Here is a 27,021-nt window from a genome sequence, read left to right on the forward strand (position 1 = left end):
CTACATTTACCACTTACCTAACACTACGGGCAATTTAGCATGGCCAATTCACCTGACCTGCACATCTTTTGGATTGTGGGAGGAAACCGGAGCACCCGGGGGAAACCCACGCAGTCACGGGGAGAACGTGCAAACTCCACACAGTCAGTCGCCTGAGGCGGGAATTGAACCCGGGTCTCTGGCGCTGTGAGGCAGCAGTGCTAACCACTGTGCCACCGTGCCGCCCACTATTTATTAATAGAGGGATTGAGTTCCGGAACCAGGAGGTTATGCTGCAGCTGTACAAAGCTCTGGTACGGCCACACTTGAAGTATTGTGTACAGTTCTGGTCACTGCATTATAAGAAGGATATGGAAGCTTTGGAAAGGGTGCAGAGGAGATTTACGAGGATGTTGCCTGGTATAGAAGGAATGTCTTATGAGGAAAGGCTAAAGGACTTGAGGCTGTTCTTGTTAGAGAGAAGAAGATTGAGAGGTGACTTAATAGAGACATACAAGATAATCAGAGGGTTACATAGGGTAGACAGGGAGAGCCTTTTTGGGGACGGCAAACACGAGAAGACACAACTTTAAAGTGAGGGGAGATAGGTATAAGACAGATGTCAGAGGTAGTTTCTTTACTTAGAGAGTAGTAAGGGTATGGAATGCTTTGCCTGCATCGGTAGTAGATTCACCAAGTTTAAGTGCATTTAAGTCGTCATTGGATGTCATGGATGTACATGGAATAGTGTAGGTGGGATGGGCTTCAGATTAGTATGACAGGGCGGTGTAACACCGAGGGCCGAAGGGCCTGTACTGCGCTGTAATGTTCTATGTACTTTACTAAAATATTTAATTGGCTGAATATCAACTTTCTTAGGCTGTGAAAGATGTTATGTTACATGGAATTGCTGATGATGTACAGCATAGAAACTGACCATTCGACCTAAGTAGTCCATTTTAGAAATAAAACAAAGAACTGCAAATGCTGGGAATCTGAAACAAAAGCAGAAATTGCTGGACGAACACAACAGGTCTGGCAGCATCTGTGGAGAGAAAGCAGAGTTAACAGAGTGAACCTTATTCAGTCAATCACAGAGTTCATGATCAACATGTTCCTCTTCCTGTATTTGACGTCTATCGCCATCAATATAACTTCTTCCTCAATTGCTGGCCAAGCCCCTCTCAAATTGCATCTACACTATTCACCTCATTCACCCAGCCTGGTAGTGAGTGCTACGATCTCATCATTCTTTGGCTAAAGAGGTATTTTCTTAATTCCCTATTTGATTTCTTGGTTACTATCTGGTTCTGATAGCCCCAGCTTTCATTCTTCCAGCTTCTCCATTACATACGCTGTAAAACTTTGAAGACGTTTATCAGATCTCTTCAGTCTTTCCAGCACAAATTGCCCAGTTCATCCTGTCCTAAGTTTGTAGTTCTGATATCATTTTTGCTGTCTCAATACCCTTTATAGATATTTAATCAACTGTTCAGAGATATTATAACACACCTGTGGAGCTGGTTGGAATTGAACTCAAAGCCTCCTAGCTCGACGATAGGGACACTGCAACTGTACCCCAATAATCCTCTCACAGTGTCTTCTAACCTTGAATGGTGATGAAACTGGACTCAGAAATCCAAATGTGATCTTACCTGAATTCAATAAAAGTTTATCAGCGCCTCTCTACTTTTTGTTCACATTCCTTCAGAAAGAAACACTAGTTTGCTTCTGTTGTAACTCCATTTGTCTGCCTTTTTATTTCCAATGATTTGTGTGCCTTTATCATACAGTGAATTTAAATGAGCCCTTTCCTGAAGAAGGGCTTATACCCGAAACGTCGATTCTCCTGTTCCCTGGATGCTGCCTGACCTGCTGCGCTGATCCTGCAACACATTTTCAGCAGTGAATTTAAATGCCAGTCTTTCCTGTTTTTCTTTTGTTACACTCTTTCTGGGTTTGTATTGAATAACTTTGTAAACCAAACTAGTGGGAATAGTAACCTGATAACCGACTGGGTTAATGTCTCAATAAAATCATTGCAGATACATAGCATTAAGTATGATGACAAGAATAACTTCATTTCAGGCTGTAGAGTATTAATTCAGGTCTGTGTTGTATCTAAAAGATATATTGTGTTCGACAATTTTATTGATTTTTGCCAGACTTCATTTGAAAAAAAAACTAACATAGAAATAATTTACATTTGTATTGTGTTTTTCCTATGCTTCAGAACCAATTAAGTAGAAAAAATGGGTAATCAGTGTTGTAACTCACACTATACTGATAGAAATGGATTCCACATAACTTTGGTATCACACAGCCTTCAGGTATAAGTTGTTTCTCTTGATGGTGAGCCTGGAGATGGAAAGCTGAGAATGTCCATGGATGAAGAGAGAAATTCTGTCCCTTCAGCATCTGAAGGAACAGAAGTTTTCCTGATACTTTTTAAGTGCTTTTATCTTTATGTCATTGAGTTTTAATCTCTACAAGCAAACTATCAACTGAGAGGCTATACTTATCAGGGGAGACTGAACAAATTAGGACTGTTTTCTTTTGAGAAGACCAAATAGTGATCGGTTAGAAGTTTTGAAATTTAAGTCAGTGTTTTTTCGGGTCCCCACCCAGGTGAGTTTGGGATTGTAGGAATCTGTTTAATCGGACAGGAAGGTGGTGGGTGGAAACTCTCCACCTCTGCCCCATTTAAGCGCAGATTGGGAAGTCTTGCAGACAACCTGCTATTTCGCTAGCCAGGGAGCTCTCCATGCCGAAAGCAAAATAGGTTTCTGGTGGGGAGGAAAGGTGCTACCTCATAGTCAAGCTCTCATTGCCTGGTCAAGGGACCAAGCTTTAGGAAAACTGCTCTTGCTTTAAGAGCTGCTCCAGGCCAGGCATTACATTCTGGCTTCCCATTCTGCACTTTGCAAACGCTGCCCGATAACTTCCAATCTACCACATTCACCTTCAGCCTGTGTTCTTTAGTAATCCTAGGCCTCTCTGTGGACACATTTTTAACACCATCCTCTAATTGTCCTGGCCTCTAATTGTCCATTAGGTCCCAGAGAGGGGTCGGAGCAGGATTCCTACCCCTGGAATTTTAATTACACAGAAGGACCACCACTGTCCATTTATGTCTCTGACTGAACCTTAACGTGGCAGATCTTCCCTAAAGAGAACCTACCACAGACCAGAGTGAGACACAACACATCTCAAATGTGCTGTGTAGTCAATTTCAGCATTTTCACTCACTAAGGAAATCACAATTTGGGCTTATGTCTAATATGGTCACTCTGTATTTCCAGCTCTTGTGGGCTACATAAAATTCCCGTTTCCCTCCTTGCTTTCCTAACTACCTTTGTATGATCAGCAAATTTAGCTAAAATGCAATCTGTTTCAACATTCAAGTCATTTAGACCATGAATAATTGAAGTCTCAGCACGTGGCATCTCATAGAGTCATAGAGATATACAACACGGAAATAGACCCTTCAGTTCAACTCATCCATGCAGGCCAGATATCATATATAATCCTAGTTCCATTTGCCAGAATTTGGCCCATATCCCTCTAAACTTTCCTATTCATATACTCCTCCAGATGCTTTTTTAAATTGGTTAGGCCATTTTTGCAGAATTGCATGGAATTCTGGTCTCCCTCCTTTAGGAAGGATGTTGTGAAACTTGAAAGGGTTCAGAAAAGATTTACAAATAATTTGCCAGGATTAGAGGGTTTGAGCTATGGGGAGTGGCTGAATATGCTGGGACTATTTTCCCTGGAGCATTGGAGACTGAGGGGCGATCTGGTAGAAGTTTATAAAATCATGATGGACACAGGGTAAATAGACAAGGTCTTTTCTATGGGGTGGAAGAGTCCAAAACTAGAGAGCATAGGTTTAAGGTGAGGGGGAGGGTGGGGGTGGCATGGTGGCTCGGTGGTTAGCACTACTGCCTCACAGCGCCAAGGACCAGGGTTCGATTCCAGCCTCGGGTGACTGTCTGTGTGGAGTTTGCACATTCTCCACATATCTGCGTGGGTTTCCTCCGGGTGCTCCGTTTCTTCTCACAATCCAAAGGTGTGCAGGTTAGGTGAATTGGTCATGCAAGTTTGCCCATAGTGTTCAGGAATATGTAGGTTAGGTGCATTAGTCAGGGGAAATGTGGAGTAATAGGGTAGGGGAATGAGTCTGAGTAAGTTACTGTTCGGAGGATTGGTATGGATTTAATGGGCCAAATGGCCTGTTTCCATGCTGTAGGGATTCTATGAAATTTTGTGATCGTACCAGCCTCCACCACTTCCTTAACTCACCTTAAACGTATGCCCAAGAGTTTGGACTCCCCCTCTCCATAGAAGACCATGCCTATTTACCCTATCCATGTCCCTCATGATTTTATACACCTCTAAGACCACCTCTCAGCCCCCAATGCTCCAGGAAAAATAGCCTCAACCTATTCAGCCACTGCCTATAGCTCAAACCCTCCAACCCTGGCAACATCTTCGTAGATCTTTTGTGAACCCTTTCAAGTTTCACACCATCTTTCCTCTAAGAAGGAGACCAGAATTGCACGCAATTGGCCTAGCCAATTCCTGTATAGCCACAACATGACCTCCCAACTCCTGTACTCAATGCACTGACCAATAAAGGAAAGCATAAAAAGCACCTTCTTCACTATCCTATCTACGTGCGACTTCACTTTCAAGGAGTTATGAATCTGCATTCCAAACCTCTTTGTTCAGCAACACTCCCCAGGATCTTACCATTAAGTGTATAATGTCTGCCCTGATTTGCTTTTACAAAATGCAGCACCTCACATTTATCTAAATTAAACTCCATCTGCTACTCCTCAGCCCATTGGCGCATCTGATTAAGATATTGTTGTACTCTGAGGTAACCTTTTTCCCTGTCCACCACATCTTCAATATATAAATGACAAAAAGCAGTGGACCCAGCACCAATCCTTATGGCTCACCACTGATCACAGGCTTCAAGTCTGCAAAGGAACCCTCCACCACCATCCTCTGTCTTCTACCTTCGAGCCAGTTCTGTATCCAAATACTCAGTTCTCCCTATATCCCATGTGATCCCTTGCTAATCAGTCTACCATGAGGAACCTTGCTGAATCCCTTACAGAAGTCCATATAGGTTACATCCAATGCTCCACCCTCATCAATCCTCTTCATTACTTCTTAAAAAAACTCAGTCAAGTTAGTGAGACATGATTTCCCACGCACAAAGCCAAACTGACTATCTCTAATCAGTCCTTGCCTTTCCAAATACATGTAAATCCTGTCCCTCAGGGTTCCCTCCAACAACTTGCCCATTACTGGTTCCCCTTTATCCACCTTGCATCTCAAAAAGCTCTCATACAATTTGTCTTTCACTAAACCATGTTGACTATGCTTGAATTAATTTTAATGTCAGTTTCGCATATGCAGCATTTCCCAGACACTTCCTCCGCAGTGGTCTCTCTGCTAACATGACCTTTCCTGCATTGCTTTTGGTCTCATCTTCAGATCCTCTTGCTGCTGCTGCTCTTGCCTTCCTGACAATTTACCAGCTCCTACCTTTCCTCTCCACTTTGCAAACTCCAACTCCTGCCCAACCGGCACTGCTGACACCCATCTTTGCCCCCCTGGTGTAGCCGGCCTTGCCTTCGTCAGGGACCTTTCTTGCCTTAGTCAAAAAACAAAGGAAGAACACTACAGCACGGGAATAGGCCTTTCGGTACACTAGGTAAAAACAATAACTACAGATGCTGGAAACCAGATTCTGGATCAGTGGTGCTGGAAGAGCACAGCAATTCAGGCAGCTCGTTGGATGCTGCCTGAATTGCTGTGCTCTTCCTTTCGGTACACTAAGCTTGTACAGACACACGATGCATTTATAACTTAAGAAAACTTTTGCCTCTATGTGGTTTGTATCTCTCTATTTCCTGCCTGTACATATATCTGTCAAAATGGATGTAAGTTTGGTCACTAAGCTGGAAGGTTCATTTTCAGATGTTTCGTCACCATACTAGATAACATTATCACCGATAAAAGTGTGCAGATTAGTTGAATTGGTCATGTTAAATTCCCCGTAGTGTTCAGGGATGTGTAGGTTAGGTGTATTAGTCGTGGACAGCGAGCAAACTTATATCCAGAACCTCAACCTGAGCTATAAATCTTCTCAAAACTCATCTGTTAAAATGCCTCTTAAACATCGCTCTTGTATCTGTCTCTCCCATCTCCTCTTGCAGCACATTCCAGACACTTATCCTCCCATTATTGACATTTCTACGCTGGGAAAAAGACTCTGACTATTAGCTTAGTCCCTGAGGAATCTGCCCTCTGGTTTCTATTCTAGTTTGTGCTGAAATCCTCAACTCTACCAATTGGCAAAGGTTAGTCAGTTCAGCTAATCCTGGGACTTCAGCTGCTACCTACATTGATCAACTTCTGTCTTTTTCTCTTATGGTCTACCATAGATTCAATTGTTTACAGTTTCTGCTATTGATTTTTTAAAAAGTCTAGTTGATTGATACATTTCTTGTCCTGCAGTAAAATTAACTTTTTTAAAACATTGTGCAAAGTAATAAATAAATAACTTTTCATTAAAGCCTTTTTATGCACATCCTATTGTCACCATAAGATTGATTGGTCTCATACAGTGGGTCAGTGGAATGGAAGTGCCTTAGCCTGTCTTAGGGAGCATAAGGGGCCTTTGTGGAGGTGAGTGGCTATGGCCAGGCAATGAAGATCCTGTCTTTGTGGAAAAAAGTACTGGCCGAGATTTCAGGTCACAATGACCTTTCATCAGAGAGTCATAGAGTCACAGAGTCACAGAGATGTACAGCATGGAAACAGACCCTTCAGTCCAACTCGTCCATGCCGACCAGATATCCTAACCCAATCTAGTCCCACCTGCCAGCACCTGAACCTTATCCCTCCAAACCCTTCCTTTCCATATACCCATCCAAATGCCTTTTAAATGTTGCAATTGTACTAGCGTCCACCACTTCCTTAGGCAGCTCATTCCATACACGTACCACCCTCTGAGTGAAAAAGTTGCCCCTTGAGAAAGTTAAATATGGAGCATGGGGTTGAGGGGTTAAGGAAAGAGGCTGAAGTGGAACATAAACACCAGCATGAGCTGGTTGGGGAAATGGCCTCTTTCTGTGCTGTATAGAATGTGTAACACCTTGCTAGCTCAGTTGTTTAGACAGCTAGCATTTAGTTCAGTGATGCAAACAGCGCAGTTTGATTCCCGTTCCAGACTGGGGGCCCTACTCTTTGTTCTTCCCCTGAGTGTGGAAGGTGCTGGTAAACTGCCGCTAACAAAAATCACAAGGAAACAGTTTATAAGATCCAGGAGCAGGAACTGGCAATTCAGCCCTATTTATGGCTGATTTCATCTTGGCCTCAACTCCACTTTCCTGCTCGCTCTCTATAACCCTTAAACCTCTTCCTCATTAAAAATATATCTTCCACTTAAATTTTTTCAGTGTTCCAGCAGCCACCTCACTCTAAGATAGTGAATGTCACAAATTTATGACCCTTTGAGAGAAGTAAGTCCTCCTCACCTCTGTTTAAATCTGTCATCCCTTCGCCAAAAGCTATGAGTTCTCTTTCTGGATTGCCTCACAAAGGGAAATAGCTGCTTTTTGTCTACTTTGTCCATCCCCTTTAGCATCATCTCTAACTCAGTTAGATCTCCATTAATGAAGCATCAGCAGATAATGAGCCAAGGTCCTGCCTTCAGCAGAGCGCACATTAACAAATGATCTGTATAATCGTTTTCAAGTCTGAATACTACACGGATGGTGTTAAAATGTGCACTAACATTGCACTTCCATGTCACTTACAGGTACTCAATTTCAGCTGTCAAGTTCGAACCTCACAGGTTCACAGCATTGTACTAACGAATCGCACCAACCAGGTCTGGAATCTGCAGCCCTCAATTGAAGGAGAGTATTGGAGTGGACCCAAGGTTATCACTGTGCAACCTCATCTGCAGAACCAAACCTATGACATCACATATAAGCCACTCACCATGACAATGGATGGCAAAAAGCATCAGGTAAAAGAAAAGGCCACTTGGCACAGAGTGATTTTGAAACAGTTCACAGGGCTGTCATTTGGGAGTTACAGTGCCTGCTGAGCTTGCATAGGTGTAGCTCACCCCCTCTGATTCCTCTTTCCATCCATCAGTTCTTAATCCAAATCTCTGTCTCACTCTCTCGCTCACACTCTCTCTCTCACTCGCTCTCTCTCTCTCTCCACTCATCAGGAGGAACCTATTAATCTGAATGTTATTTTGTGAACTCATGCAGAGAAGCAGAAAGGTAACAGTGATTCAAACACATCAGCCTTTCTGAGCTTGAGAATCAGTATACATTTGAGCCTTCAGATCTGCAATGGTGTTTAACACTCACTTAGTTATAATAGATCGCAACTCAAGATTAGAGCTGAAAACGTGTTGCTGGAAAAGCGCAGCAGGTCAGGCAGCATTCAAGGAGCAGGAGAATCGACGTTTCGGGCATGAGCCCTTCTTCAGGAAGGCTCATGCCCAAAATGTCGATTCTCCTGTTCCTTGGATGCTGCCTGACCTGCTGCGCTTTTCCAGCAACACATTTTCAGCTCTGATCTCCAGCATCTGCAGTCCTCACTTTCTCCGCAACTCAAGATTAGTACACAAAGGGCAGGAGGAGAGACGGAGCTAGGGGATGGCTATTAGAAGTTGATTCCAACTCACTTTTCTGAGCTAGCCTCTGAATAGTTTTACAATTGAACAACCAAAGTGCATGGATTAGGCTTGTTGGTTACACTGGGTGAGCTGCGTTTGGCAGGGCTAAGGAATGATGAAATTAAGGCCTCCTTCTTTGCCAAAATCCCATGATTGTAAAAGTGTAGAAACATGTGTTGAGCGTCAACTCAGAGAAACTATCTGCAGTGACATAGGGACTATTTTCCTCCCGTGAAACTTCAAACCACAGAATAAACAACCTCCTGCATTTGCCACACTTGCCACATATCACGTCTCCAATGACTCCTACTGTATCTTGACATATTATTTCCTGAAAGAAACTTATCTATCGAACCAGGTTAGATCACACCGAGTGCTTCTCACAGTTCTAGTGCCACATAATGAAGTAAGGTGTAGGCCTCTAGGGAGGGAGCAAAACAGATTTACACAGATGGAAAACTATAACTCTGAGGTTATACCCTGTCAGGGAAGGATGAACAGTCTGGGTGTCTTCTCAGGAGAAAAGTGGGACCTGAGACAGAACTTAATTGGAGATTTTAAAATTATGAAAATTGTTAGAGCCGATAAAGCGAATGTCTTTATTTTGCTGAAAAGCAGGGCAGCCAATAAAACGCAGTCATCAAGAAATCAAGTTGAGACTTCACAAGCAATATCTTTACTGCAAGAATGTTAAAAATGTGGAACTCACTGGGACACATGATTGAGGTGAATAAGAGGGTGAGGGAAAGAAATCATGGGCTCTGGTGATTTTCCTGCATCCAGACCCAATTTCTCCTCCCAAACCCACATTAACTCTCAACAATTTCATTTCAGCGCTTCCACAACGCGACTTGAGTCCAACAGAATAGATTACCACAGCACGGAGGGTCAGTGTGTCACTAATTCTCCGGGTTCAGTATTGATCAGTGTGTCACAAATTCCCCGTGTTCAATATTGATCAGTATTTCTGTGTTTCTGCAGGGCTCTGTCTTTTTCCCATTGCCTGATGGTACCGGATTGCTCTACATGTTACAAGGAGTTGCTGAGCCCCCAAAGGCAGTCGCAGTTATAAATCGTGAAGTGCCTTGCAAGACATTACACACTGTATTGTTATCAATTCACAACTGGCTCCCCAAACCACAACGGTAGGCAAAAAATCACTGCAAATATATGTAAAGGAATAAGTCTTGTTTATGATCATCTATTAGTGAATTAACCTGGAAAGTTAGTTCAACTTAGCTCACCCCTTAGTTTACGAGTTTTCTGCCAATCCTGTATCCACACCTGCGAGGAATATCAGCAAGGAAGATCAAGTAAGGCAGTCAGTGTTGGTGTTGTATTCAATAACAGTGCACACTTTCTCAGGAGAAAGCTTGGGAACTGTATGAAGCGAGTGGCCTCTCACATATCAGCATGGTTATCCTGCTGTATTCTGCAGTGTATTGTCAAGACCCCAAAAGGATTTCATGTCAGTTCCCAGGGTTAGCTCAGTTAAATGTCAGCTTGATTCTCAGTGACCCTCACAGCTTTGAATCTGATAGCTCATTGTTGCAAGCTTCAATCCTGGATGTGAACAAACAGTTCAAGCAGCCTCTCCTTTACACTATGGAGGCAGTGATTCAGGAGGAGACTGCAGAACCTGTGTCACTCCCTAACGGGCATTCACCAGACAATATTCCTCCCTCAACTAATACTTCCACATGTAGAATCCTTAATCAGCCACCTCACTTGCTGTCCAGCAGCATGCAAATGACTTTCTGATTTAAGGTACATGACTAAAGTGACTGCAGGCAGAATGGGTAGATGCCCATGAGTACCTTAGACTAGTGACATTGATATAAGGCATGATGGGGAGTTTAGAGGTGAGGATCCCAAGATAAGCAGACAGCATTGCCGAGAGAACAGGCAAGGTATAGACACAAGCAATCAGCACCACCTAGAGAAGCCGGTGAGAAAATGACCCAAGAAACTCAGAGGATGGCAAGACAGGTAATGTGCTGGAAATGTGTTGCTGGAAAAGCGCAGCAGGTCAGGCAGCATCCAGGGAACAGGAGAATCGACATTTCGGGCATAAGCCCTTCTTCAGGAATGATCAAAAATTCCTGAAGAAGGGCTTATGCCCGAAACGTCGATTCTCCTGTTCCCTGGATGCTGCCTGACCTGCTGCGCTTTTCCAGCAACACATTTCCAGCTCTGATCTCCAGCATCTGCAGACCTCACTTTCTCCTCAAAGACAGGTAATGTATCAAGATTGCAGCATGCGGGAGCTCCTGGATACCATTGCGATCAGGGCATCACATCAACATTAAATGTCTGAAATTCAAGCCATGTTGACTGTGAGTTATTGAACTAGCAGCTGAACTACTGCCTCGGAAAAATATCAGGGAGGGGTAAAGCCAGGAGGCAGTCATAGCACTTATGGTAGGGTTTTCTGATATACTCAGTGATCAGAGACTGTGAAGCAAGTATGGGGACCTAGACCATGTGTGCAGGAGTGTCAGCCTCGGCAACAATCCAGTAGATGAGAACAGGGGCTGCTCTTCAAACTGACCACAGCACTGTAATACAGGAAGCTGTACAATTGAGGGGGAGTAACACGAATACTGTAGTAGTTGAGCCTAATATAGGATTACAGGAAAGAGCGAGAGTCCAAATGCTGTGTCGCCTGCCTGGTACCAGGGTTCAGAACGTCTGCTCAAAGCTGGAAGGCACCCTGCTGTGGGAAGGGGAGGATCCAATGGTCATGGTCCATGCAAGTTTTGGTGAAACAGACAGAACTAGGAAAGAGTTTCTGCATAGAAAGTATAAGGAACTGGGCACTAAATTGCAAAAGTAAAATCTTAAAAGTTATAATCTCTGGATTATGATCTGAACCATATCCAAATTGGAATACGGTATGTAAAATCACAGACCCTCTGAAGAACAGCGATGGAAAAGTTCCAGACAAGGGCATCTACTTGGAATAAAATGTGAAGTGAGATAAAAGAAATAAAAGACCTGTGTTTATATCACATGTTATGACCACAGGAAGTGGTCTGAAAATGTTTTATAGCCAATGACATGAGTTTTTGAAATACCCAGGAAGTCCTCATTTAATACTGACATATTTAGTGTTAATAAAATTGTGACAATAAATTCCTTTCATGTTATGAGTTTCAGTTTAACATTGTTTGCCCAAGACTTCCTGCTTTCAAGCCCTTTCCTTATACATTTCATCCCCTGGCTTTCATCCTGTCTCAGTTCCTGCCCCTCCACTTGCTCCTGTCCCCAACCTCTGTTCTTACTTTTAAAGCCTCTGGTGTCCACTTCTCCCCTGGCTCCCATTTTGAAGTTGTGCTGAGGCACTGCTCTCCAACTCAGTGGCAGAAGCTGGCCAATGCAGGTAACTCAGCCTGCAGAGCCTAACGTCTGCCTCTAGATGGAGCCTGGTCAATTGAAACTTAAGATGCGTGTAATGACGCAAAAACAGAAATTGCTGGAGAAATTCAGCAGATCAGTTAGGATTAGGGTTAGGTCTAGTAACCCTTCTTCAGAACTCTGTTTTTTCTCCATAGGTGATGCCAGACCTCCCTAGTTCTTCTACCAGTTTTCTATTTTGTTTCTGATTTCCAGCATCCACAGATCTTTGTTTTATTTTATAATTTTAATATGTTTTTGCAATGCTGCATTTATATTTCAAATAGATTTCCAATGTTATTAGATTTATTTTATTTTGAAAGTTATTTTCTTTATGAATCTAGCCATTCAGGAAAAATACAATTTTGACTTAATAATATATTAGACTCCCAGAATCACTACAATGTGGAAGAAGACCTGATCGAGCCCACACCAACCCGCGGAAGAGCGTCCCATCCAGACCCACCCACCCCCCCCCCCCCCACCCCCCCCCCCACCCCACCTATTTGTGTAACCCCGCAATTCCCACCTAACCTGCACATCTGTAGACACTATAGGCAATTTAACATGGACAATCCGCCTACCACATTTTGGACTGTGGAAGGACCTGGGGAAACCCTACACGGACATGGGGAGAATGTGCAAACTCCACACAGATAGTTGCTCAAGGGTGGACTCGAACCGGGTCCCTGGCGCTGTGAGGCAGCAGTGCCACCCAATGAATTACACCCAGACCACAGGAGTGAGAGTGACAAATCCTTATCATGAGACCAGCAGGAAAGCCCATTAACCTTACACTGACCTACCAAACAGCATCCCCTGACCCTACCCCTGTAGCCCTGCATTTCCCAAGGCTGATGTGATTAAGTGATGATGTGGTAAATGTTTGATTAAATCTGGAACTGAATTAACAGAGTCTACTCATTGATTAATACAGAGCAACAGTCATCCTCAGTTTGTGAGTGTTGGGATGCAAGTTAACTGCTGTTCTGGGACCGCATTGTTCTCATCGTTTTACAGAATCTCTTGCCAAACATTTGTTTCTGTTGCTTTCCACTGTAAAAATTCACAGGCCAGCTCTGCACTAATAGGTGGACCATTGAGAAATTGATGTCCCGGATCCCGGCAGGACTCCCATCAGAAGCAGCATCCACACGTTTTTATTAATGACGAGGGAAGTTAAGAAACATATAAAGTTAAAAGAGAAGAAGTATAACATAGCAAAGATAAGTGGGAAAACAGAGGACTGGGAAGCTTTTAAAGAACAACAGAGGATTACTAAGAAGGAAATACGCAGAGTAAAAATGAGGTACGAAAGTAAACTGGCCAATAATATAAAGGAGGAGAAAGTGAGGACTGCAGATGCTTGAGATCAGAGCTGAAAATGTGTTGCTGGAAACGAGCAGCAGGTCAGGCAGCATCCAAGGAGCAGGAGAATAGACGTTTCGGGCATGAGCTCTTCTTCAGGAAGGGCTCATGCCCGAAACATCGATTCTCCTGCTCCTTGGACACTGCCTGATCTGCTGCGTTTTCCAGCAACACATTTTCAGCAATAATATAAAGGAGGATAGTAAAAGCTTTTTTAGGTGTGTGAAAGGCAAAAAAATGGTTAAGACTAAAATTGGGCCCTTGAAGACAGAAACAGGGGAATATATTATGGGGAACAAAGAAATGGCAGAAGAATTGAATTGGTACTTCAGATCTGTGCTCACTGGGGAAGACACAAGCAATCTCCCTGAGGTAACAGTGGCTGAAGGACCTGAACTTAAGGGAATTTATATTTGCCAGCAATTGGTGTTGGAGAGACTGTTAGGTCTGAAGGTTGATAAGTCCCCAGGGCCTGATGGTCTACATCCCAGGGTACTGAAGGAGGTGGCTCGAGAAATCGTGGATGCGTTGGTGATTATTTTCCAGAGTTCAATAGATTCGGGATCAGTTCCTGCGGATTGGAGGGTGGCTAATGTTATACCACTTTTTAAGAAAGGTGGGAGAGAGAAAGCACGAAATTATAGACCAGTTAGTCTGACCTCAGTGGTGGGAAAGATGCTGGTGTCAATTATAAAGAATGAAATTATGACACATCTGGATAGTAGTAACAGGCTAGGTCAGAGTCAGCATGGATTTATGAAGGGGAAATCAAGCTTGACTAATCTTCTGGAATTTTTTGAGGATGTAACTCTGAAGATGGACGAGGGAGATCCAGTAGATGTAGTGTATCTGGACTTTCAGAAAGCTTTTGATAAAGTCTCACATAGGAGGTTAGTGAGCAAAATTAGGGCGCATAGTATTGGGGGCAAAGTACTAACTTGGATTGAAAGTTGGTTGGCTGATAGGAAACAAAGAGTAGTGATAAATGGCTCCATTTCGGAATGGAGGCAGTGACCAGTGGGGTACCGCAGGGATCAGTACTGGGGCCGCAGTTTTTTACAATATATATTAATGATATAGAAGATGGTATCAGCAATAACATTAGCAAATTTGCTGATGATACAAAGCTGGGTGGCAGGGTGAAATGTGATGAGGATGTTAGGAGATTACAGGGTGACCTGGACAAGTTAGGTGAGTGATCAGAGGCATGGCAGATGCAGTTTAATGTGGATAAATGTATGGTTATCCACTTTGGTGGCAAGAACAGGAAGGCAGACTACTACCTAAATGGAATCAATTTAGGTAAAGGGGCAGTACAGAGAGATCTGGGTGTTCTTGTACACCAGTCAATGAAGGTAAGCATGCAGGTACAGCAGGTAGTGAAGAAGGCTAATAGCATGCTGGCCTTCATAACAAGAGGAATTGAGTATAGAAGCAAAGAGGTTCTTCTGCAGCTTCTATACTGCTCAATCACCTTTCTGTCCTGCGTCCACTCTCTGCTTGGCTCCGAAACTACAGTAGTTATTCGCAGACACAATTCCAGTTTTTCACCGACGGTTCACCACCCTCAGCTGGCTGCATATTCCCGGAGCTCTGTTTTTGATCAGTTGTTTGAAGCCCATATTGCTTATAAGCTTTTCAAGCCCATTTCTCAGCTGTACGCAGTACTAATGTTCATTACAGTATCAATGTTCACAGGCTTCTTCTGAGCTCCTCATGGCTTCCCCCAACACAGAGACAGCGACCTTCTCACTCTCAGCTGCACTGGACTTTTTCCCTCAAGTCCTAATTCTAACTCTTGTCTGCTTACTAATTCCTAGAACTTTCTCCTGAGTACATGCTAACGGGACAGAAGCATCCCACTGCTCTTGGTTTCTTCCCTGCTGGCTGTTGAAATCCAGCATTCCTAACAGTCTGTCCCTGTCTCTATCATTGACTATCTGTATCATTGACCTTTGAATTATCCTGAGGGACCTATCTAAAACCCAATTAGCTCTGTCTTTATTGGAGAGCAGAATTGAATGTTGCTTCTGAACTGTTGCTGGAACTCTGTACTCCTGAATGACAGAATGTTACCATTTTCACAGAGTGCTGTTGCCCCTCGGCACACAAAACACAGAACATTACAGCGCAGTACAGGCCCTTCGGCCCGTGATGTTGCACCCATCTGTGAAAACAATCTGAAGTCCATCTAACCGACACTATTCCATTTTAATCCATATGTTTATCCAATGATCATTTAAATGCCCTTAATGTTGGCGAGTCTACCATTGTTGCAGGCAGGACATTCCACGCCCCCACTACTCGCTGAGTAAAAAAACTACCTCTGACATCTGTCCTATATCTATCATCCCTCAATTTAAAACTACGTCCCCTTGCACTTGCCATCACCTTCTGAGGAAAAAGGCTTTCCCTGTCTACCCTATCTAACCCTCTGATTATCTTATGTCTCAATTAAATCAGCTCTCAACCTTCTTCTCTCTAACAAAAACAGCCTCAGAATGTTCATAACATTTCCCTTGGAAGAAAGAAAGCTTCCCCATTGTGAATAATCCTTTACAATGTCTTCAAAACTATAACAAATTCCTATTATTCACATCTAATAATTAGTTAATTATAGATTATACAAATTATGGGTACACGGTGGCTCAGTGGTTAGCACTGCTGCCTCACAGCGCCAGCGACTCAGATTTGATTCCCGCCTCAGGTGACTGTCTGTGTGGAGTTTGCACATTCTCCCCATGTCTGCACAGGTTTCCTCCAGGTGCTCCGGTCTCCTACCACAACCCAAGGATGTGCAGGTCAGGTGAATTGGCCAAGCTAAATTGCCCATAGTGCTAGGTGCATTAGTCAAGGGTAAATATGGGGTAGGGGAATGGGTCTGGGTGGGTTGCTCTTCCGAGGGTGGGTGAGGACTTGTTGGGCTGAAGGGCCTGTTTCCACACTGCAGGGAATCTAATCTAATTTGAAAAAAAACTTGATGTATTTACAAAACTGTAACAACTTAAATCAAAAGTACAATAACAAGTAGGAATAGAAGATTTTAAACATTAAACTAACATAATTCCAAATCTTTTTCTTCTCTTCTTTCTTTAATTCTGCAAAGAAGATTTCATTAAGTCCACAGTCCAAGTATCCCTCCTTTTGTCAGCTGTAAATGTAATTCCACCTTTCAATACATTTTCCAAACTCAAACGGGGTAACTTTTCATTTTGAGAAAATAAAATCAAAATGAATTGCTCGTGTGCTAGCAATTTGAGTAATCTCTGATCAATATTTTTTTCAAGAATTGTTGAGATGTTTTTTGCAAGTGTATTGTTTTCCTGCCAGTTTTGATCTCTGTACACTTTGAAATCATTCGCTTTCTTGTGATCTTATAATCTTCCTTAATTCTTCCCAGACAATGTCCTTGGCTTCCTCATTATGAATTTTGATTTTCTTTTCTAAAACCTCAATTCATAAATCACAGGTTTACAATTAACTTGGGGTTTTAGATTTTTTGTTGGGGGGTGGGGGGGAACTTGGTGACTTGCCTGAATTCCTGTTGTCTCTATTCTGTGCCTCAATGCTGGCAGACACTCCTGGTCAGTGCTCCCTCTAACCAGCTCAGTAACTCTAACATTCCTGTACACGACAATCAGCTGATTGAGATGTCGAGGTAGATTATTTTACAGAATAATCTCAGGTACAGGTTCTACAGTCATTTTTCGGAGCCAATATTGAGGGTGCCTAATCCAGGGAGAATTCTGAGGTAGTACTCTGCTAAACAATGAGAACACATACAAGTTCACAGTACATTATTTGAACTCCAAATGGTCTGATTCAGACAAATAACTCATTTCCCAAATATCAAAGATGAAAGGGGCACCCTGAAGTCTCGGTTCTTAATGCTCCCACTAATTTCTGTGCTGCTACTCTCAGCCTGGAGGCTCCCTTGCTGTATCTGGCAGTCTGCTACATCAGCAGCATTTGGAGCTTGCCTGCATGTTTCAATTCTTTTTAACCTGACAACCTTTCTTGGATAGGAATAAATTAAATTATATAATGAATTTTATTTGATCAGGATAACTAAATTCCCTACTTCTTTCTAATGTAATTGCTTACACCATCTGAAGATTTTATTATAAATCCCCAAATAAATTGACATAGGGTTAACCCGTGCCATACCCAATATTTTCCTCTGAGAAAGGCTTTGGCCCCTGGTTCTGGAGGTCACTACGCACACAGGCCTCAGAGGTCCGCACAAAACCAAACTACATACAGGGTCGTTCTATCATAACATTAACACAAATTTGCCATAACGTAATTGACGAATCAGGGACACTATTTCTGAAGCGCAAATTTTTTAACGATTACTTCGCCAATGTTTTAAGCACTGTTTCTAAGCGCGCTAATGTGGGGTTGTACAAGAACTCAACCATCGCATTGGAGAAGAACTGACTGTAAGTGGAACGCTGCTCCCACTTTGGTGTCAAGTGGCATTGTTTGTTTGAGGTTACTTTGCAGTCTCAGTCCTTTCCATTTAAAGACCAGATGTGGCAATTCTACTCACCCTTGTATGACCTCTGCATTTTCCATTATGGCTGTGAACACATCAGCACTTCTACTGGAGCCAGCACTGTGCTGAACTGGATTACAAATAGGCAAAGAGTTTATACTCACAGATACTAACTGCACATTAGCAACTTGGGAACATTAGCAAAATGAGATCCTTTTCCCTGAGCACTGTTTTAATTTATGTCATGCAATGGGAACAACATGTACTTCCCACCAACATCCTGTATTTGTACATTTTGATTCAGCAAACATATCGAAGGAATGCCAAAATCCATAGCTTATAATAAGCCCCCAAGGACAACCAGTATCTCTCAAGATAAGGCAGGAGCAAATTATTGTTGGTGCTGGAATCTGTATTGAAAACAACAAATGGAGATCACAAATCGCATCCATGGAGACAGAGCAAGCTAACATTTCAAGCAGTCTTCAAGGTACTGACAAAAGAGTGGTAGGAGGGGGCCAGTGTAATACTGGAACATCAACAACTTCTTCACTGCTGCTTCATGTTCCTGCCAGGACCTGGTCAAATTAACTCATTTTGCCTTCAATTTTCACCCCCTCTATAACTTTCACAATGTCCATTTCCAAAACTTCCCTTCCTTTCCTTGACCTATCTGTCTCCATTTGAGGAATAAACTGCTCACCGTCTTCTACTACAAAGCCACGGACTCCCATGGCTACCTTTGCTATAGCTTCTCACACCCCACATCTTGCAAGGACTCCAACCCATCCTCTCAGTTCCTTCGGCTCTGTTGCGTCTGTTTGGATGATGCCCCCTCCCAAAGCAGTGCTGCTGACATGGCTTGCTTCTTCTGTGAGGAGAAAGTGAGGTCTGCAGATGCTGGAGATCAAAGTTGAAACTTTATTGCTGGAACAGCACAGCAGGTCAGGCAGCATCCAGGGAACAGGAGATTCGACGTTTCGGGCACAGGCCCTTCTTCAGGAATGAGCAGAGAGTGTTCAGCAGGAGAAGATAAAAGGTAGGGAGGAGGGACTTGGAGGAGGGGCGTTGGAAATGTGATAGGTGGAAAGAGGTCAAGGTGAGGGTGATAGGTCGGAGTAGGATGGAGGCGGAGAGGTCAAGAAGAAGACTGCAGGTCAGGAAGGCGGTGCCGGGCTGGAGGGATTCGGCTGAGACAAGGTGGGGGGAGGGGGGATGAAGAAACTGGTGAAGTCCAAGTTCATCCCCTGTGGTTGGAGGGTTCCCAGTCGGAAGATAAGACGCTCCTCCTCCGACCGTCGCGTTGTTGTGGTTTGGCGGTGGATGAGTCCAATGACCTGCATATCCTCGGTGGAGTGGGAGAGGGAGTTGAAATGCTGTGCTACAGGGTGGTTGGGTTGGTTCGTCCGGGTGGCCCAGAGGTGCTCTCTGAATCGCTCCGCAAGTAGGCGGCCTGTCTCCCCAATATAGAGGAGGCCACACCGGCTGCAGCGGATGCAGTAGATGATGTGGGTGGAGGTGCAGGTGAATCTGTGGCGGATATGGAAGTTTCCTTTGGGGCCTTGGAGAGAAGTGAGGGGGGAGGTGTGGGCGCAAGTGTTGCACCTCCTGCGGTTGCAAGGGAAGGTGCCGGGAGTGGAGGTTGGGTCGGTGGGGGGTGTGGATCTGACAAGGGAGTCACGGAGGGAGTGGTCTCTACGGAAAGCTGATAGGGGAGGGGAGGGAAATATATCCTTGGTGCTGGGGTCTGTTTGGAGGTGGCGGAAGTGACGGCGGATGATGCGCTGTACATGGAGATTGATGGGGTGGTAGGTGAGGACTAGTGGGGTTCTGTCCTGGTGGCGGTTGGAGGGGCGGGGCTCAAGGGCGGAGGAGCGGGAAGTGGAGGAGATGCGGTGGAGGGCACCGTCGACCACGTCGGGGGGGAAATTGCGGTCCTTGAAGAAGGAGGCCATCTGTGTTGTACGTATTTGGAACTGGTCCTCCTGGGAGCAGATGCGGCGGAGACGAAGGAATTGGGAGAATGGGATGGCGTTTTTACAGGGGGCAGGATGGGAGGAGGTGTAGTCAAGGTAGCTGTGGGAGTCAGTTGGTTTGTAGTAGATGTCCGTGTTGATTCGGTCGCCTGAGATAGAAACAGAAAGGTCTAGGAAGGGGAGGGAGGAGTCCGAGACTGTCCAGGTGAATTTGAGGTCGGGGTGGAAGGTGTTAGTGTAGTGGATGAACTGTTCAACCTCCTCGTGGGAGCACGAGGTAGCGCCGATACAGTCATCAATGTAGCGAAGGAAAAGATGGGGGGTGGGGCCAGTGTAGTTGTGGAAGATGGATTGTTCCACATACCCTACGAAGAGGCAGGCATAGCTGGGGCCCATGCGGGTGCCCATGGCTACTCCTTTTGTTTGGAGAAAGTGGGAAGATTGGAAAGAAAAGTTGTTCAGGGTGAGGACCAGTTCGGTCAGTCGAAGGAGGGTGTCGGTGGAAGGGTACTGGGTGGTACGGAGGGAAAGGAAGAAGCGGAGGGCTTTGAGTCCTTCGTGATGGGGGATGGAGGTGTACAGGGACTGGATGTCCATGGTGAAGATGAGGCATTGGGGACCGGGGAAGCGGAAATCCTGGAGGAGGTGGAGGTGGAGGTGGAGGTGGAGGTGGAGGAGGTACAGTACCCTTCCACCGACACCCTCCTTCGACTGACCGAACTGGTCCTCACCCTGAACAACTTTTCTTTCCAATCCTCCCACTTTCTCCAAACAAAAGGAGTAGCCATGGGCACCCGCATGGGCCCCAGCTATGCCTGCCTCTTCGTAGGGTATGTGGAACAATCCATCTTCCGCAACTACACTGGCCCCACCCCCCATCTTTTTCTTCGCTACATTGATGACTGTATCGGCGCTACCTCGTGCTCCCACGAGGAGGTTGAACAGTTCATCCACTACACTAACACCTTCCACCCCGACCTCAAATTCACCTGGACAGTCTCGGACTCCTCCCTCCCCTTCCTAGACCTTTCTGTTTCTATCTCAGGCGACCGAATCAACACGGACATCTACTACAAACCTACCGACTCCCACAGCTACCTGGACTACACCTCCTCCCATCCTGCCCCCTGTAAAAACGCCATCCCATTCTCCCAATTCCTTCGTCTCCGCCGCATCTGCTCCCAGGAGGACCAGTTCCAAATACGTACAACACAGATGGCCTCCTTCTTCAAGGACCGCAATTTCCCCCCCGACGTGGTCGACGGTGCCCTCCACCGCATCTCCTCCACTTCCCGCTCCTCCGCCCTTGAGCCCCGCCCCTCCAACCGCCACCAGGACAGAACCCCACTAGTCCTCACCTACCACCCCACCAATCTCCATGTACAGCGCATCATCCGCCGTCACTTCCGCCACCTCCAAACAGACCCCAGCACCAAGGATATATTTCCCTCCCCTCCCCTATCAGCTTTCCGTAGAGACCACTCCCTCCGCAACTCCCTTGTCAGATCCACACCCCCCACCGACCCAACCACCACTCCCGGCACCTTCCCTTGCAACCGCAGGAGGTGCAACACTTGCGCCCACACCTCCCCCCTCACTTCTCTCCAAGGCCCCAAAGGAAACTTCCATATCCGCCACAGATTCACCTGCACCTCCACCCACATCATCTACTGCATCCGCTGCAGCCGGTGTGGCCTCCTCTATATTGGGGAGACAGGCCGCCTACTTGCGGAGCGATTCAGAGAGCACCTCTGGGCACCCGGACGAACCAACCCAACCACCCTGTAGCACAGCATTTCAACTCCCCCTCCCACTCCACCGAGGATATGCAGGTCATTGGACTCATCCACCGCCAAACCACAACAACGCGACGGTCGGAGGAGGAGCGTCTTATCTTCCGACTGGGAACCCTCCAACCACAGGGGATGAACTTGGACTTCACCAGTTTCTTCATCCCCCCTCCCCCCACCTTGTCTCAGCCGAATCCCTCCAGCCCGGCACCGCCTTCCTGACCTGCAGTCTTCTTCTTGACCTCTCCGCCTCCATCCTACTCCGACCTATCACCCTCACCTTGACCTCTTTCCACCTATCACATTTCCAACGCCCCTCCTCCAAGTCCCTCCTCCCTACCTTTTATCTTCTCCTGCTGAACACTCTCTGCTCATTCCTGAAGAAGGGCCTGTGCCCGAAACGTCGAATCTCCTGTTCCCTGGATGCTGCCTTTCCTGCTGTGCTGTTCCAGCAATAAAGTTTCAACTTGCTTCTTCTGTGACCCTGGTTTCCTACCCATGGTGGTTGACAGGGCCCTTAACTGCATCCAACCCATCATCCGTGCTTCCGCCCCTACCCCTTCCCATCACTCACATCGGTGTGATCAGGTTCTCCTTGTCCTCATTTTTCATCCCGCCAACCTTCACATTCAAAGGATCTTTCTCTGCCAAGTCAGACACCTCCAGCAGAACGTCACCACCAAATACATCTTCCCCTCACTCTCCCTTTTGCACTTCACAGGGATCTTTCCCTTCAGGACACCATAGTTCATTCCACCTCCACCAACACCACCCCTCCTCTCAAGGCACCTTCCTATGTAACTGCAGAAGGTGCAACACCTTCACCTCCCTGCTCACCATCCTCGGGCCTAAACAGTCTTTCCAGGTGAAACAGCATTCCACCTGTACCTCCTCCAATCTTGTGTATTGTATTCGCTGCACCCAATGTGGCCTACTTTACACTGGAGAAACCAAATGCAGACTGGGTCACTGCTTTATGGAACACCTCCGGTCTGTGCGCAAGCAAGACCCCGACCTTCCCATAGCCGGTCATTCTAACACAGTGTCCAGCTCACGTGTCCATGTCTGTCCTCAACATGCTGCAGTGTCCCAGTGTATCACAGCGTAAACTAGAGGAACAACATCTTATCTTCAGATTAAGCACTTTACAGCCTTGTAGACCTAATATTGAGTTCAACACCTTCAAATTGTGAACCAACTCCCATTTCTTCCCTTTCTTTTAATTTGTTACATTCTGTTAGACTGTCCTCTCTCCCTCCGCGCCCCCACCCCAGTGGGACAGTCCTGCCCTTTCAAGTCAGGCAGGTAGACAGACTATTGCCCTGCCATTCTCAGATTCCGATCACTTAATCTGAACTATCAACATCCTTTCTCCTCCAGCACCCTACACCCACTACCCCCACACCACCCCCTCCAAATTATTGCATAAATGCTGTCCTCTACACAATTCACTTCAGCTCTGATAAAAAGTCATCAAGACTCAAAACATTCGCTTGCTATCTCTCCATGAATGCTATCAGATCTGCTGTGATTTCCAGCATTTGTTGTTATCATGTCTCAAGATCACAAACTTTCTCTGCTCTTTCTTGGACAAAAATGGATTGACTTCCCCTTCCAATATATAAGCCTCATAATCATCAACATCCTTACCTATTTTCAGTGTAAAAGTATTAGACACAATGAGTTTCTTCCAAACCTCACTTTCTGGTACAATCCTTTTTGTGGAAATTTCCTTCAAGTGAACCAGTGCCAATTTTTTATTCTCTTATGTCCATTACTGTTTATTGTCTTTTCTAAAAACTCTTTAAGCATGCGTATTAGTCCCACCAGCTATGTTCCCTGTTGTGTTGACTCCAAGATCTGTGTGTGGTAGTGGCTTTTGGAACCAAAGGTCAATGCATTAGCTCATAGAGAGGTGTGTGAGGAACAAGGCTGCACATTGTTCATCAGTTTAGGCTCTCCTTCCAACAATTTGCTTTTACATGCCCTGCCTTACGCCAATGAAAACATACTAGTTTCTTCACACTACTGTCTACATTTTAGTGATTGTAATGCGGTCAGCCATATCGACTTCATAGAATGAATTCTCTGATTGGGGCTGTTAACCTGGTCCAATAAGGAGCTCTGGCTGACTGATAGAAACAGGACTGTCGGAGGTTCTGTTCACTCAGAGCTGGCTCCGAGGGAACTAGACCAGTGTCAAGGATCAGTATAAGTAAAGGCAGATTTGCTGATGGGAGACTGGCCTTTGTGGTTTTTTTTCACACGTCACCCTTTTTATTATCTGGAAAACCTTCTGCTTTCCCATTATATGCAGATTCTTGTTGATTCCTCAAGCTACCTTGTTTGTTTCCATGTGGCATCCTTACAAACACTCTGCTGCTTGTGTGAAATATCATATGCCTGTTCCAGAGCCTTTTTGACTTTAGAAACCTGGCACTCGTTCAGATAAGACTTAATAATTACTGGAATGGTGTTTCTGAATTCTTCCATAATCATGGTTTCTATCACATTCTCAAAAGTTAGCTCAAACTTCAGTGAAGGAAACCACCCAATACCATAACATTTCGTTTTCCTTTTGTAAATTTATCAAATATCTGACTGTGGTTCACCTTCACTGCCCTACATTTTAATTGGTAAGTTTCAGGAATAAGCTCAAAGATGTTAAGTACCACAGTTTTAATTGTCTCGGAATCTGAAGATTGCTCTTCTGAAAGATTGGAATAAATATCTCTTTCTGCCTTCTTACTTCAATTTTGGGGAAAAAAGGAAAACTTCAATTGAATCCAGCTTCCAAATGGGACTTCCCTGCTCATCTGAGCTATTTAAACCTGAAGCTTTTCTTTATCCATTTCATTCTATCTTCTTTCTTTCTTTCTCTCTATGAAGTTCATGTTCAAACATTTGTCCCTGTTTATTTCAAAATGCTTCATTTGCAACTAAATTATAGTCAACTCAAGCTGTTGGCAAGCAAAATCTCACCTGGACTGCAGACTTCTTCCAATCCCAAATGCTGTGTTATTCTCTCAACTATCTTTGCTTTCTTAATCCTTTTAATTCTCTCTCCAGCTTTTTTCCAGTTGCAATTAACCTAGCTGTGGTCAATGTTTGCAAAGCACTCGGATAAATATTTCCTTTCCAAAAACATTATAGCAACTGACAAAGCCATTTTGGTTTGCAATATGTATAGTAGTAATTACCTTTACTGGCCTTAACGTCAGCAAGTCCCAGGATTCGTATTTGCTTGTCAATTACAGATCTCAGATGAGCCCCTAAATTGAATTGAAGCGCATGATTTATTGTCACTTGCATTTTCCAGTGAATAATAAAGTAAAATACAGTGAAAAGCCTCCAACGGCTGCCATAATCTGGCGCTATTTTGAATAGTTTAGGAAAGAAAAACTGAAAATTAGGTTATAATCCCAGACCAGACCACCAAATTATGCTATGATCTGATTAGAAGATGGTGATCTTTATTTTTAAAGTGAGTTCCAGGAGACATACTCATTATAAAGTCATGGGCGGCTCAGTGGTTAGCTGCTGCCTCACAGGACCAGCGTCCCAGGTTCGATTTCAGCCTCTGGCAACTCTCTGTGTGGAGTTTGCACATTCTCCCCGTGTCTGTGTAGGTTTCCTCCCACAATCCAAAGATGTGCAGGTCGGGTGAATTGGCCATGCTAAATTGCCCATTGTGTTAGGTGCATTAGTCAGAGGGAAATGGGTCTGGGTGGGTTACTCTTCAGAGGGTCGGTGTGGACTGGTTGGGCTGAAGGGCCTGTTTCCACTCTGTAGGGAATCTAATCTAATCTCAAAAGATACCATAGTTTTGAACAAACAACAAGAATGCATTTGTAATACTGTTCTAACATTGTTACAATTCACAATGCATGTACAAATTACTTCTAACACTCAAAATTAGCATGTGGTATACATGCATAATGGAGTGTTGTCAAATACTCCACATGCGCATCACATTGGAAATGTAATTAGAACAGATCTCATAAAACTTCCAGCAACCCCACCCCCACCCTGACACACAGTTATCAAATCTCATTAAACTTTAGACAGAATTATAATTCTTTAGTTTTGGCCATTTAGCCCTGAAATTCCCTCTTTACCCATATTTGTACTGTCACAGACTGACAGAAGGACTGCTTCTGTTCTGGTTGTTCATGTTCCTTTCCTGGGTCTGTGCACTCCAGGTTGTCAAACTTTCCTCCAATATTGTTATGATGCACAGGAGTAGTGCATGGCAAACCCAGTCCTATGTTCTTGGAATCATTGTAAAAGTTAAAGATTTTCAAAGAGTATGCAGAATTCTCCAATTGATCTGTCATTTCATACTCAGGTTAACAAAATGAATGCACCAGGTTTCTGTCCCTAACAAGGACTGCTATTTATTACAAACAGACCAAATTAAAACAACAGGGAGAAAGTGAGGACTGCAGTTGCTGGAGATCAGAGCTGAAAAATGCGTTGCTGGAAAAGCGCAGCAGGTCAGGCAGCATCAAAGGAGCAGGAGAATCGACGTTTCGGGCATAAGCCCTCCTTCAGGAATGAGGAAGGTGTGCCAAGCAGGCTAAGATAAAAGGTAGGGAGGAGGGACTTGGGGGAGGGGCGTTGGGAATGCGATAGGTGGAAGGAGGTTAAGGTGAAGGTGATAGGCCGGAGAGGGGTTGGGTGCGGAGAGGTCGGGAAGAGGATTGCAGGTCAAGAAGGTGGTGCTGAGTCCGAGGGTTGGGACTGAGAAAAGGTGGGGGGAGGGGAAATGAGGAAGGTGGAGAAATGCGCATTCATCCCCTGTGGTTGGAGGGTTCCTAGGTGGAAGATGAGGGGCTCTTCCTCCAGGCGTCGTGTTGCCATGGTCTGGCGATGGAGGAGGCCAAGGACCTGCATGTCCTTGGCGGAGTGGGAGGGGGAGTTAAAGTGTTCAGCCACGGGGCGGTTGGGTTGGTTGGTGCAGGTGTCCCAGAGGTGTTCTCTGAAATGTTCTGCAAGTAGGCGGCCTGTCTCCCCAATGTATAGGACGTTTGTTATAAACTGACTGACTCCCACAACTACCTAGATTACACATCCTCCCACCCTGCCTCCTGTAAAAACGCCATACCGTATTCCCAATTCCTTCGCCTCCGTCGCATCTGCTCCCAGGAGGACCAATTCCAATACCGAACAACCCAGATGGCCTCCTTCTTCAAAGACCGCAATTTCCCCTCAGACGTGGTTGACGATGCTATCCACCGCATCTCCTCCACTTCCCGCTCCTCCGCCCTTGAACCCCACCCCTCCCATTGCCAC

The 27,021-nt window shown here is 45.0% G+C and overlaps 1 protein-coding gene across 1 annotated transcript in view; it reads left to right on the forward strand.

Moving 5' to 3' along the window:
• hydin (HYDIN axonemal central pair apparatus protein) overlaps positions 1 to 27,021 on the forward strand; it is a 905,740-nt gene that overhangs the window by 851,880 nt on the left and 26,839 nt on the right. Inside the window, exons 81-82 of the mRNA XM_043707374.2 lie at positions 7,820 to 8,032; positions 9,680 to 9,843. Coding sequence (XP_043563309.2) covers positions 7,820 to 8,032; positions 9,680 to 9,843 — 377 coding nt within the window. The remainder of the gene's footprint in view (positions 1 to 7,819; positions 8,033 to 9,679; positions 9,844 to 27,021) is intronic.

The sequence above is a fragment of the Chiloscyllium plagiosum genome, unplaced genomic scaffold (genome assembly GCF_037043375.1).
Source record: "Chiloscyllium plagiosum isolate Xiang-an unplaced genomic scaffold, Cpla_swu_hap1 HiC_scaffold_17, whole genome shotgun sequence".
Lineage (NCBI taxonomy): Eukaryota > Metazoa > Chordata > Chondrichthyes > Orectolobiformes > Hemiscylliidae > Chiloscyllium > Chiloscyllium plagiosum.